The sequence below is a fragment of the Chlorocebus sabaeus genome, chromosome 8 (genome assembly GCF_047675955.1).
Source record: "Chlorocebus sabaeus isolate Y175 chromosome 8, mChlSab1.0.hap1, whole genome shotgun sequence".
NCBI classification, from domain to species: Eukaryota; Metazoa; Chordata; class Mammalia; order Primates; family Cercopithecidae; genus Chlorocebus; species Chlorocebus sabaeus.
In genome coordinates, this window is record NC_132911.1 from 90295725 (window position 1) to 90310717 (window position 14993).

Consider the following 14993-nt stretch of genomic DNA (forward strand, 5'->3'; position numbering starts at 1 on the left):
AATTCTCTTTTGTTCAACTGTTTATATCTCAAACAAATATTTGTAAAATAATAATTACCGTTTAATGAACATCTACAAATGTGCTAGGCACTGTATTATACACATTTCTGATTTTCATAATTTTGCAAGTGGGTATCTCCATTTTATAGATGAGAAGCTGAAGCTCCTGATAGAATGTACGCTATTTGAGGACAGTGATACTCTTTTTAATCTCTTTAGTTCCCTATGGTACCCCAAGTGCCTACAACAGTGTGTGAAACAACATACATTCAGTGTACATCTGCTGAATAAGTGAATGAAATAATGATGATGACATATATATATTTGATCAACATTTACTGGATGTCAGCTATACTTAAGCATAGAGGATGAAACAAAAGTTCTGCTTTTTTCAACTTTATAACGAAAAGGAGAAAGAAACATGAACACAACTAAATGTAATATAAAAATGAAGGGAATGCTTTGCTAGATATACAAACTTTGAAATGGTATGAGAAACCAAAAAAAAAAAAAAAAGTGGAGAACATTCTTGGCTGAGAGAAAAGCATAAATAGAAAACCTATGAATGAAAGCATAGAATTATCTCACCAACTTAATTCTCCAAAGTTTCCTAACAATCTGAGATCCTCTGTATTCAAAGCATACTTTTTCCTGTATACAATTAATGATTGATTCCATGTGCTCCTTAGCCAAAATTGTTTTACTTCTTTTATTTGAGCAGATTTGTGTGATGCCATGTTGATATACTTAAGTTGTCCTGTGGTTAAATATATTCTTAAATTCATTCATCCAATCATTCATCTATTTACTCGGTCATTGAACAAATTTGCCAAGCATTGTGCCAAGTAATGAGTGTGCAATTGTGAGCCAGAAAAGACAAAGTTCCCGTCTTCTCTGAATGTACAATCTTAGACATGTAAGTGTTATAGTATTGAGTGATAAGTGTCACTGGAGAAACAAAAGATACTAAGGGCATCGGAGGAGCTTCTGAACTGAATATGGACCAGAAAGAAATAAGGTAAGGTCACTGAAGAATGATTGAAGTTACCACAGATTTATTTTAGCTCCATGAGGGAAGGACCATGTTTTTCTCAACACACCCAACCCTTAAGTCTCTAAGTCCTATATTTTTACTTTGTAATTAACTTTTAAATCTCTTTTAAAAAAAAAAGTCATTCCTAGATTCATATTTATCGTATGTGAAACAGTATGATCATGAAAGGGTATTAGTAGAAGGTAATAATGTAAGTCAGAATTGATAAATTACAGAGATAAAACATTCAGATAAAATTCTGTAGAAGATAACTATTATCATGAAATGAACTCAAGTCTATTATGTGTGGGATCTCAAATTTAATAAACATGGGATCTTCTTAATTTTCTCCTGAATAAGTTTTATAGAATATATTTCAATGGTTTTTATGGTCTATTTGGTAACATATGCTTATGTCTCTTATCTCCCCCACTTAGTGTATGAATATTAAAAAGGATAAATTTAGGATGGCCTGGTGACAGTTTCATAGGACTAGTCACTTTTCAAAACAAACATGACCTGAAACTCTTTATCACAATATCTGCAAGAGAACTAACCTGGCTGAATAGCAGAATTCCCATTTAAATGCCTCTAATGAGATACATATATATATACATATATATTTTTTTCCCCCCAGACAGGTGTCACTCTGTGGCCCAGGCTGTAGTGCAGTGGTGCAATCACAGCTCATTGTAGCCTGGAACCCCTGGGCTCAAGTGACCTTCCTGCCTCAGCCTCCTGAGTAGCTGGGACTACAGGTGTGTGCTGCCACACCTGGCTAATTTTTATTTTTATTTTTTGGTAGAGATGAGGTGTCACTATGTTGCCCAGGCTGGTCTCAAACTCTTGGGTTCAAGTGATCCTCCTGCCTTGGCTTCCCAAAGTGCTGGGATTACAAGTGTGAGCCACCACATCTGGCCAATATGTGCAGTCTTGAATAAGACAATTACCATGTCAGAGACTCCTCTCAAAAAGGAAGGCTGAATTACATCAAATGATGGATATTCCAGAACTGTAGCTCAAGTTCAGTAGTAGCCTATTTCTCATTCAGGTGATCTTTACTGAATAAAGACTTTAAAAATTGTTTTACAATATCTAGCACAAAAATAAGCGTAGCAGAATAAATAACTTTGCTTTAGAAATTGCTATTATAGTATATATATACAGCATTCATACAATTTTACTGTATTAATATGTGTAATCAAAAATACCTTACCTTGTTCTGCCCTGTGAAAGTAGCCTAAGGCCTGTCAAAAACACAAAGAGCCCAAACATAATAAAAAAGATTAAAACAGACAATATTAAAAAAGCATTGTCTCAAAGACCTATTCCTATATTAAAGTCAGGAAGTAAATCATCTTAAAATAATGGTCACTTCTTCAACAGTGAGAGTTAACACCCAAACTGAACGTAACACTTAAATCATCATTAAGATTACAATATATGGACTACTTCTGGTAATAACTTGGTTGCTGTTTAGAACTTGTACCAAACTAACATAATGTGCAAAAAGGAAAGAACATTATCATGTGTAACTCAGTTATTTTGACAGTTCTCTTAAATAATAACTAGTGATTTCTAGTAAAAATGAAATATAATCAAAAGCTGAATTGATTCAGGTTGTACTAGTGAATTTTTAAGAGTCCATTATTATTGAAATTCCTACATACAATGTTATTGTGGGTCTGAAACACTTTTTGTCCTACTTAAGCTACGGTTTTTGTAATGCATTCTCTAATGACATTTGATTTCTTAGAAACATAACTAATTTGATAAAATAGAGCTGACTATATTTTTTGTCCTTAAAATGATTTTTTTTTTTTTTTAAGATAGGGTCTCACTCTGTTGCCCAGGCTGGAATGCTATGGCACAATCACTGTTTATTGCAGTCTTGGCCTCCAAGGCTCAAGATCCTTCTCCCTCAGCTTAGCTGAGTAGCTGGGACTACAGGCACAGGCCACCACACCTGGCTAATTTTTGTATTGTTTTCCAGAGGTTTTGCCACGTTGCCCAGGCTGGTCTCAAAGTCCTGGGCTCAACTGATCCACCAACCTCAGCCTCCCAAAGTGCTGGCATTACAGGCACGAGCCACTGTGCCCAGCAAATGGGCATTATTTTAACAATGCCATTATAAAATAATGTATTATAAAATAATGCCACCAAGTGCATTATTTTAATAATATTTCTCAACTGTGTGTAAAGAATACAACTATTTTTCTACATCAATTTCTACACTATAGCTTCCCAGAAGAAAGAAAAGTTCCTTGTTACAATGTAAGTAATATAAGTACAGCTTCTCAATTGCCTGTTTTCTTACTCTGAAAAGCTTGTGATGAGTAAACCTGAAGTTTAACCAGAAATTCCTCTCAAATTTTATTTTTAACAAGAAAAACAAAGGCCTTGAAAATATGACAGAATATGAACCTTTCATATGCTTTTTAAAATCAGAGTTATAATGAGTGTTCTTCTTTTATCAACTCAAGCATGTGCTTTACTTTTCTATTATTGTGTATAATACAGCTAAAACATGCTGGGTAACAGTTGCTGTATTTCTTGTTCTATTTTTGTGACTTCAATATGGTTTAGATTTCAAACAGAAAATGAAGGTAGGTTTTAGCCACGAGCCATTTTAAATGACAGTATTCCAGAATCACCAGCCACTCACCTAACGGGGAAAAAGAAAACCGCTCACCAGTCGTGAATAATACGTTTTAAGCCTTGTGATAACATAGTTGAACTGGATCATTAGAAATTGCTCAAGTCCCTCACTGAATCAGAGCTCCACATGTGTGAACACTGTGGAATGGCGCTGTGGTTAATAAATCGGTACTAACTTAACAAAGGACATCATACTACCTTCTCATAGGTGGAACTCGGAGGAGTTGCAAACAGCATTTCAGCAATTCTTCTTTGATACCAAGGCATTTCAGCAAATGTATAGCACCTGCAAGGAAATAATACAATTTTGTACATTCAAATTGTACCTTCTTTTCGCTTAAAGATAACGAAGCATCTTAATACTATAAAAGGAATCTTGTACTGTATGTTTAAACAACTTGTGCTTTACATGATATCTATTAGGTAAACCAGAGATTGACATAGTGATCCGTTAGCTGGGATGTGTATTTTGTGATTAAATATAAATAGTAAGCAGTCATACTAATAACAGTAATATAATATACATCTACCATTGAATGCATTGTGCCAGGTACTGGGCTGATTATTCTCTCACTTATTCTTTGTAACAATTATATATGAGATAGGATAATTTCCCCTATTTTTTTATAGAAGAAAAACTCCGAGAAGTTAAACCTTACTCAGGAAAAATGACAAAGCTAAACATCAAATGTATAAATAACAGCAACCAACAACTTAAATCCATTTTTAAAGGGGCAAAGCAAATGATTAACCTCCAAAGATCTTTACAACTTTCAGAAATAAGTAGGAAAGAAAGTGTTGGATCTTTGACTAGGATCTGAAGTCCTTAAGGCAGAAACTGCTATTTCATTTAGGTTTGCTTACTAGCATCTGACTTAGTGACTGCCCCTCAATTATCATTAATCCTCAGTGAGTGAGTGTTAGCTTAATGTGTCCTTTATCCTGAAGAATATATTTCTCTTTTTAAAGAGTTTGACACAGGACAGTTTACACTGGTACCCTTCTTAGATGGCAGTAAATATTTAGCTCTGCAGACCATACTCAAAAGAGTGGCCCATCGATCTCAGACTGTTAAACCATCAAGTACAGAACACTTTGATAAAGCCTCATACCAGCACAATAATAATCTACAGTGGACATAAGATCACATAAAAATGGACAGATACTGAAAATCAGATTATATCATTCCTCAGATTAATCCAGACTATATCTGACACACTTTGAAGATACAAAGACCCTCTTGGGGCATTCTACTGTTTTACTATAGTTACATTAATCTAATTTCATTTAGCATGGTAAATAAGAACAGTCTTTTCAGTCTGTACATGTTTCTGAATGACCTGAATAACAATGTTTAACAGGGTCATAATCAAATTTAGGATGTTCTAACAATACATATACAAGTGCTAGTTAATGGATTTAGCCCTCTAAACTCTGTCAGATAATATTTTAAAATATTTAATATCTTTTATAAATACATACTACAAAATAATATCACACTAAATACTACTGAAATATTGAAATAAATTTTCTTACCAAATACCCATAAGGTGAATTGAAGTCGCATCTTTAGGGTTCAGTTCAATTGCTTTCTAACAAGAAATGAGAAAAATAAATTGTATTTATTTTCTAAACACCAATAAGTGCTTTACTGTGTTTGCTGAAGAAGCCATGATTTTTGTAAAAAAAAAGCAATCGTGTGTTTCAATTCTCCCATTATAATATTAATAATTAATAATCCTGATTCTTTGATTAAATTCACTTCAAAACACTATTGATGACTTGTACTAAGGTTACTATTTTGTAAGGTTCAGACATTTATAGTGTCTATCAAGATGAGAAAAAACATGAAATACATAAATGAACTGATTTTGCAAATTAATAATCTATAGCTCTTAATGTTTCTTCCAGATTAAAGGAAAAATGAATAAGGAAGTACTTTCTTGGCAAACTGTAGACGAATACTAAATAAAAGTCATTATTTCCTAAAGAAGAACTAAAAATGCATTTTAGTTTTTTAGAAAAAATCTAGTTTTAGAAAGTCTCTTCTATGTAGATTTTAGAAAGTCTTTTCTATTTTTAGAAAGTCTCTTCTTGTATGCAGATTTTGTTCAACTTCCCCATCTGTACTTACCAAAGGAAAAATAAACAGTTTATAGAATAATTATGTGCAATGTAAAAATGTTGAATCTCCCTAATTTCTATTTACTATGTGAATTAGTGTGAAGCATAAACTACAGAATACCTTTAAAGAAACTGTTTCTCCTTTTATCCATTATTTTGTTGAAAACCACTAAAGAAATCTTACAGATTAATGCTGATCATATTAAAAGGACTTTTTTTGAAAAAATTAAGATTTCCTAGTTTATGCTTTTCTATAAACCCACATTTTTGCTTTAGTTTAGTAATGTGTGAGGTACACATTTTCAAATATTTGTAATGGTTAAGAGCATGGTCTCTGAAGCCAGACTGACAGGATTCAAGTCACAGCTTAATGACTCTGAACTGGCTGCAACATCTACATTGTTACCACGACTGAGTTTTTTCTCTTTTATAGAAAAGTCATATACTTACTTAACTCATAAGGTTGTGGTAAAAAATAAAAATATTTTAACATGTTTATATGCAACTTATACTCTAAGCAACCTTTCCCAATTGGAATTCCACTAAAAATTAAGCCCTTCAAAAAACTGTGTAAGTAACTATTTTTTCCATTTCCTAAGAATGATACAGAGATACTGTAGTCCCATTCTAGATGCATAGGAAGGAAGTCAATTCATCACAATGGATGCCTGGGGGGATCAGGGTTTAATTTTCCTTTTTTTTTGCCTTTGCCAAAATAAGGTCTTATTTTGAAAGTTACTTGAAAAACACCGAGGAAAGAAGGAGAAGACCTAAGACCCAACGGATATAAGTTTCCAAATTTGTATTGACAGCCTCACCAATGGTCTGTCTCTGTCAAGCCCAGAAGGTGCTGATTTCTTTGGTAATTCCTATTTTTTAGCTTCCTGGGGAAGAGATCTTTTCCCACAAGCCATCTTTTTTTTTTTTTTTTTTTTTTTTTTTTTTTTTTTTTTTTTTAAGAGTAGGGCTTTATTTCCAGGAAACTGTGTGTTAGTTGGAGCAGTATTTTTTTAAAAACCATCAAGGTAGATCTAATATGTTCAACAAAGTGGGACGGCTCAGCCAGACACAAAGTGGAAAGATTCTCTAGTATTTGCTTGTCATCCTCCTGCAAGCAGAAATCCACATGTGGAAATGGCGTCCAGGAGTACAGTCCTATACGAAGTTGTTCTGTCTTTGCATCGTAAATGCGAATCATTGGTCCTCCTGCTAAAACTCATGCGGCGTGCAGCTGCTCCTCCAGACCTCGATCTTGAAAGGAGGCTCTGTAGGCCGGGCACAGTGGCTTACGCCTGTAATCCCAGCACTTTGGGAGGCTGAGGCAGGCAGATCACTTGAGGTCAGGAGTTTGAGAACCAGCCTGGCCAACATGGTGAAACCCTGTCTCTACTAAAAATACAAAAATTAGCTGGGCATCGCAGCAGGCGCCTGTAATCCCAGCTACTCGGGAGGCTGAGGCAGGACAATCACTTGAACTCTGGAAGTGGAGGCTGCGGTAAGCCGAGATCACACCACTGCACTCCAGCCTGGCCAACAGAGGAAACTCTATCCCAAGCAAAAAATAAAAGAAAGGAGGCTCTGTAAATCTCTGCAGTCTCAAGTTGACAGCAATGCCATATATTATTAGAAAGTGATATTCATTTTCTTCCCGGTCATTTAATTGCATCACACATAATCATAATACCACTAAGTGAATGTCATCTTCTTTCCTGTCAGATTCACTAAGAAGTTAATGAGTGAGTTTTTGTGACAACTGCCTCCCACGAGGTATACTTCCAGCCTTCCACATTGAGCGTGGTCGGAAAAGGATTTTATGGAGTTCATGATCAAGGGGACCTCAGCTTTGGTGTCAGTTCCATCACAATGTGTCAAGCAGGTGGCCTCGTTACCTGTGTGCCACATGACCACAATGTGACAAGTAGTGGCATTATCAGAACCCAGAATGGAGATGGAGCCATCCTTTGGGGAGGTCACTGCGAGCTCTCTTTGCTGAACATACAGAAGGCCCTAGGGTCCCACTTGTTGAACAGACTGACCTCTGAGACGTCTGGCTCTTTCCCAGAGGCAGGTGGGCTCGGACGAGGTCCCTGGCAAACTGTGGCACCCACACTCGCCGCCCCTCAACAAGCAGTGGCATTGCAGAGGCAGCCACCCAGGCCAGGGTTTAATTTTCTTATGGGAAGGGTTGAGAGGGGGTACTTTCAAGCAAACTCTTTCATAATCAATCTTTCCTGCCATTGGTCTTTCAAAAAGAATCCAAAGATGGTAATTCCTTGCCACTTTGGATATATAATGGAATTTGAAATATAAGTAGTATAAATGATCCTTGTAATATGTAAATACTAAATACTGCCATTTAAAATATATTTAAACATGTACATTTGAAAGCTTATATAAAACACTGTTTTTAATAATCTATGACCTTCACTGTTTTGTTAAAAAAAGAGAAAAGTATACATTTGTATTTTTTCTACAGTTCTTCATTATTCACTTTGGAAGTTACGTCATGTATTTCTACATCCTGAGACACAGAGAAATTAAGTGATCTATCTAATGCCACTGAGAAAATTACTGTATTTCCCTGAATCTAAAATATCAAAAATGACACACCATTAGTTTATGTGCCATTAAGAAAGAAAATACCACTGCCAGCTACAATGTAAGGTTCCAGTGATTACATCATGTAATCTCATTTCAAGGATTTTAAACTGTGAAACAGGTAAAGTGTTACATTATAAAATGTCAGTTATTAGGTATATATTACTATCCATACCTGAATAAGAAAAGCTAGGTCTCTTGACTCCCAGTCATTCTTTTTCACTAGTTGTTATATAAACTAGGAATTGACACTAAACCATAAAATTCTGAAAAACTATTTAAATAGCAAATTCAGCACTATTCCTATGTATGTTTCCATCACTTTTCCTTCCTATAATCTCCAAAGAGCAATAAATATGCTGTTTTTTGTGGAGGTTTTTTGTTTGTTTGTTTTGAGACAATGAAGTTCATACACGTTAAGAAATATACAGACTCCTATGCAATTCTTAGCACCTAACAGCTAACTATAAACTTTAGAGGAAAATACTTTTAATAAAACACGCATACAATACACACACGGATATCAATCTTAAATAGAATTATTACTACAAGGAGTGGTGTGTCAATTGTGTTAAAGACTGTTACACTGGACCACACTTTCCATATTCAGGAACTTGGATCACTGGTCCCCTCCCACAGAAACTGGGCTTGCCCTTGTGACTTGTTTAGATTAATAGGATATTACCAAGTATGATGCAAGCAGAGGCTTGCTAAAGGTTTGCACACTGGATCTTTTCCCACGGAACGCTCATTCTTGGAAGCCAACTACCATGCTATAATGAAGGCTGAGCTAGACAACTAAGTGATAAAAAAAAAACAAGTGAGGAGAAACTCTCATAGGTGATAGGCCATCTTGGACACTGTAGTCTCAGCTGAGGGCCCAGGTGACTGCAGCTGTCTAAATGACCTCAGCTATACCAAGCGATGTGGAAGTGCCACTGAGCTCAGTTAACCCACAGAATTGCAAGAAATAACAAACTTGGCTGGGCGCAGTGGCTCACACCTGTAATACCAGCACTTTGAAAGGCCGAGGCAGGTGGATCGCCTGAGGTCAGGAGTTCGAGACCAGCCTGGCCAAAATGGTGAAACCCTGCCTCTACTAAAAACACAAAAATTAGCCAGATGTGGTAGTGTCCGCTTGTAATCCCAGCTACTCAGGAGGCTGAGGCAGGAGAACTGCTTGAACCCAGGAGGCGGAGGTTGTAGTGAGTCGAGATAGCGCCATTGCACTCCAGCCTGGATGACAAGAGCAAAACTACGTCTCAAAAAAAAAAAAAAAAGAAAAGAAATAACAAACTGTCATGGCTCTACTCCACTGTTATCATAGGTGGTTTGAAATACAGCAATAGATAATGAAAACAAAAACCTATTCAGAAAAATTTGACTTTTAAAATTCATGAATTTGAATAATTCATCAGTACCTCAAAATGCTCCTTGATAATATACGCATTTGCAATTTTAGCCTTGATGCCTTCATAATCTCCAACATCACTAAGGCAGATTGCATACCACTGAAAATTAAAGAGAAGTGTAAGAATAATATTCTTAATATTCCATTCAATACAAGGTAAAACTGTATAATATTTATTCTTTAAGTCATTCTCATCCAACAAAAAGTCATCGAGCATAAAAACTGTATTAAATGTAATGGAATACATAAAGAAAAGTGGACATGGCCCTCTAGAAACTCAGGAATAGGGTTGGGCGCAGTGGCTCACGCCTGTAACAGTACTTTGGGAGGCTGAAGTGAGTGGATCACCTGAGGTCAGGATTTTGAAACCCTGGCCAACATGGTGAAACCTCGTCTCTACTAAAAATACAAAACTTAGCTGGGCATGGTAGCATGCACCTGTAATCCCAGCTACTTGGGAGGCTGAGGCAGAAGAATCACTTGAACCCGGGAAATGGAGGCTGCCGTGAGCCAAGATCACACCCCTGTACTCCAGCCTGGGCAACAGAGAGAGACTATGTCTAAAAACAAAACAAAACAAAACAAAACAACCTCAGGGATAGGACATGTTTATAGAGAACTATAATACAAGGTAGAAAGTGGTGAATTTTCCAAGAAAGTTACCAACACAATGAGATAATGGTTCATGTTTATGGTCTGAATATCAATTTAGAAGAATATGTAATTGAATGTTTTATTTTCTCATTCTCTTTTCTAGGAGTTCCATCTCCTCCCATATTGCATTGTTATAGTAAGAACAGCCACATTGTCAACCTTATCTCCACAGCCACAGTTGGACAGCAGACCCAAACTGAGACAACCTGAGTTTCTTTCCCAAGAAATGAATCTAAAATGGCCATGCTTCAAAAACCCAGGTGCTGTGGAAAGTCACAAGACTTAGGATAAGGAGAAAAAAAATGTCTGCAATGAAAAAGATTTTCCGGTAACAGCAGAGTAGAGAAACAATTAATGAAGCCTCGGAGCAATCAAGCCAATTTTTTCCCAAGGTCCAACTTTACCCTGCCTTTGGGTTCTATGAAGTCCAACAATCCAGAAGGCTAATGATGACCTCGTCTCCTGTACAATTTACTGAAAAACGTCATTGTGAACCAACAAGAAATCCTGAGTTACATGTGAAAGTCATTCTAGGTCTCAGTTGTCTAGCTGTTATATTCCTACCTCTAAATAAAACAGAAATATAACGTGAGGAAAATGAGAAAATATTTGTGAAGCGCTTATACTAGTAAGAATATAGATATAGGTAATTCATGAAATTACTAAACTTCTGTTTAAAAATAAGCATTCACAAAAGTAATTTATCAAATACACATGAAGTTAGACCAAATGTTTACAAAAACAAAGACTTCTTTTTGAAAAACATAAAAATAACTATCTTCCCTACTTCTTTAAAATAGAGAAATTATCCTTAAGACATAAGATTGAATAAAAAGAAAAAACCTTAAAATAGAGAAATTGTTCTTCCAATGTAAATTAGGGATAATAGAAAAATATAGAAAATGTACCTCTCAGTACATGGTAATAGCTTAGTTAAGCAACTCACCTTATGAGCTGCAAAATGTGATTCATTTTTCTCTAGTGCTCTTTTTGCATACTCTAGGGCTTCATACACCAATAGCTTTTTCTCCTGTTCTGAGGTTCTGCTAAGCTGAGCAACATCACGTGACGCCCGTGCCAAACGCCACAGTAACTCTGCATCTTCACTAATTTGAAATAAAATATAAAACAACCATTTTCGCTCACATTTAAAAATTGTTAAGGGTTACATTACTAATGAATACATTATGGTCTTTCAGCTTAGGAAGCTAGCAACATGGTATCAAAAGCCATTATTAATAATGCTAAATTTGTTATTTTCGTTAATACAAAACCTTTATTTGCTAAAATTTCCTATAAAAATGTCTAATATTCATAAATATTAACTTACCTCTAGTATCTACAACACTGACTTCTTTCAAAAATATCTTTGTATTCAAATTCTCCAAACATTTGCCCTACAAAACTCAACATATTAACTTAAGGCTTGGCCTCACTGGCACTGTGTTTCAAATAGCTCACTCGGTAGTTCATACGGTATCATAAAATACGTAAATTTTATAGACAGGGTCATGTTCTAAAAATACAAAACTGCTGAATCCCTAGTCTCAAATATAGCACCTGACACACAATAGTTTTTGACAATTATTTGCTAATGAATGAATAGTTGAATATAATGTAATCTCCAAATATAATCCTATGTTTGAATGCTATGCCATGATGCATGGGTTACTTCAAGTAAGAGCACTGGATTCTCTGAAGAACTGCCATTTCCATATAGTGATATAAGAAATGGTTAATAAATTATTAACCATCACAACTGACAGAAATAATTGTAAAAATTAAATTCTGGTCAGGCACAGTGGCTCACGCCTGTAATCCCAGCACTTTGGGAAGCCGAGGCAGGCAGATCACCTGAGGTCGGGAGTTCAAAACCAGCGTGACCAACATGGAGAAACCCCCGTCTCCACTAAAAATACAAAATTAGCCGGTCATGGTGGTGCATGCCTGTAATCCCAGCTACTTGGGAGGCTGAGGCAGGAGAATCACTTGAACCTGGGAGGTAGAGGTTGCAATGAGCCAAGATTGCGCCATTGCACTCCAGCTTGGACAACAAGATCGAAACTCCGTCTCACAAAAATAACATAAAATAAATTCCTTTTTTGCCTTTAATCCTAACTTTACATTTTTTTAACAAAAAATAAAAATTTGAAACTAAAGGTTCCTTAAGATACTTATTATTCAATGAATATGGAGTAACTACCTTACAGCTTATTTTTCAGGCTATCAATGACATGACAATAAAATGACAAACCAGCCACCTTGAATTACTGAGGGGAGAATGGAGAAAGATCAATCCTGTAGATATCTAGAAAGTAAATTTGGTGGGTCCTGGGGAGAAAACTGGTTTTGAAAATCTCAAAAAGGTAGATGAAAAGGACTCAATATTTTTAGTTTAGGAGATGCGTAAATTAGTTATCTAGAAATGCTATTTAGCCATATGATTTACTTTATAGGTTGAGTCTTTCTCTCACTCCACACTCCTCCCAAAAATGAGTACACACTGATATTCTACACTGAACATACAATCTAATACTAAAAATAGAAAAAGGGGGTATTTTTGATTTCTCTGACTATCCTTCTAAAGTAATACACGGTTACCATTCAATGGTGGCATACAACATCCTAAATCTCAGTGAATTCATTTAATCTATACCAATAAATAATTACTTTAAAAGGAATGAGAAATATGCAATATGGCTAGAATGGATAAACATATATTCAGTAACTATGCTGTACAATCTAAAGCAAAATGGAAAAATCAACATTCCACTAGAGTAAGTAGTAACACCTTTTCTAAATCAATGAGATACATACAGCATTTAACGTAAGAAATAAATAGTATATTATAAATTAAACTCTAAGAAATATTTTGAAGTAAAAACTACAATAATCAATTTTTAAAACCTCAAGCACTAAGGGTCATTTTAATTGTTAAATAAAAATTTTGAGGAAACCACAAGCCTAGGCCTATCCTACATTGCTTACCTTTCCTTGTATTGGGTTAGCAACTGATAAAGTTTTTCTGTTTCTCCGCTTTCATACAGGTAGTCTGCTTGTTCAAGTATTTCTTCAACTTCAAAGATTATAAAGGAAAAAAGACACAATAAAATATGTCTTCCCAAGTCAGATGACAATAATTCAAAGAAACATAAACACTTTTATATATAAGCAAATGAAATTAGATACAGAAATGACCTATAGTGAAAGAGCAGAAATTATGAAGAACCTAGATGGAAACAAAGTAGCAATAAGCATAACGCTATCATAAAAAATGATTTATTGAAATCATGGGAAATAAAAAATTAGAAAACTTATTCTGGTACTGATTAAATATGAAACACTAACAATAAATATAACAGTAACGATAGCTGATGAGCTAAAAAAAATTCCAAAACTCTCATAATATTTTAAGAACGTTTACTTATCTGTGTTGGGCCAGATTCAAAGCTGTCCTGGGCTCCATGTGGCCTATGGGCCGCAGGTTGGACAAGCTTGCTGTACACAGTCTTTGTTGTTGCTGCTGTTAAGTACCATCCATTGTAGAAAATAAAAGTCATCTACTTGCAGCACTGAATGTTAGTAATGTGCATGAACCAAACTACACTGTTTTAATAGATTCTCTTTATACACAGATGTTCAAAGAGTCAGAGCTGTCATCAGAAATTTAGATGAAGCTAACTACACACTGAACCTGGAACTTACTGATACCATGCTCTGACTGACTCTTAAAACTAATTTATATATGACTACAAAATACATAAACATTATTGACAGTGTAGTGACCTAAGAAAACTGTCTACTTAATGAAAAAACAGTCTAAATTTCAGGAAATTCCAATTATTACTCAGAAACATGTACATTTAATTTTGTCTTCTATAAGGGTACTGTACTACTTAGTCCTAAGCCAACATTCCAATGTGTATACACTTGGTATACTTTAATCAATCATGGTATACTTGCGGTTAAAAGGGTTTCTTGGCCTGGCGCGGTGGCTCATACCTGTAATCCTAGCACTTTGGGAGGCTGAGGTGGGAGGACCACCAGGTCAGGAGTTTGAGACCAGCCTGGCCAACATGGTGACACTCCGTCTCTACTAAAAATATAAAAATTAGCTGGGCGTGATGGCATGCGCCTGTAATCCCAGCTACTTGGGAGGCTGAGGCAGAAGAATCACTTGAACTCAGGAAGAAGAGGTTGCAGTGGGCCAAGATCGCGCCACTGCACTCCAGCCTGGGCAATAGAGCAAGACTCTGTCTCAAAAAAAAAAAGGGTGGGGGGTGAGTTCTTAGGTTTTTAAAAAATTAGCCAAAAGAAAAAAACCATGCAACTTGTGATGCAATCATGTATTTTTTAACATCATAATGTAATAATTATACTAGTTAAGAAATTAAATGACAATAGCAGGAAAAAACCCTAAAATTAAATAAAGACTATTTTTTTCAGTAATCCCACTTCATTCTGATTAGGTGTTATAAAGTTTAATAATATTCATATGGCTGGTTAATTTTTAAA

At 35.5% G+C, this 14993-nt stretch overlaps 1 protein-coding gene and 1 pseudogene across 6 annotated transcripts in view; both read right to left on the reverse strand.

Moving 5' to 3' along the window:
* Positions 1-14993, reverse strand: part of RMDN1 (regulator of microtubule dynamics 1) — a 39541-nt gene that overhangs the window by 932 nt on the left and 23616 nt on the right. For all 6 annotated transcript variants that reach the window (XM_038000328.2, XM_008001025.3, XM_038000327.2 and 3 more), the window contains exons 3-8: positions 13467-13554; positions 11425-11584; positions 9835-9924; positions 5228-5283; positions 3890-3977; positions 2250-2280 (exon numbers count right to left, since the gene is read on the reverse strand). In XM_038000328.2, coding sequence (XP_037856256.1) covers positions 2250-2280; positions 3890-3977; positions 5228-5283; positions 9835-9924; positions 11425-11584; positions 13467-13554 — 513 coding nt within the window. The remainder of the gene's footprint in view (positions 1-2249; positions 2281-3889; positions 3978-5227; positions 5284-9834; positions 9925-11424; positions 11585-13466; positions 13555-14993) is intronic.
* On the reverse strand, positions 5292-9822 carry LOC103237081 (protein N-terminal asparagine amidohydrolase-like; annotated as a pseudogene).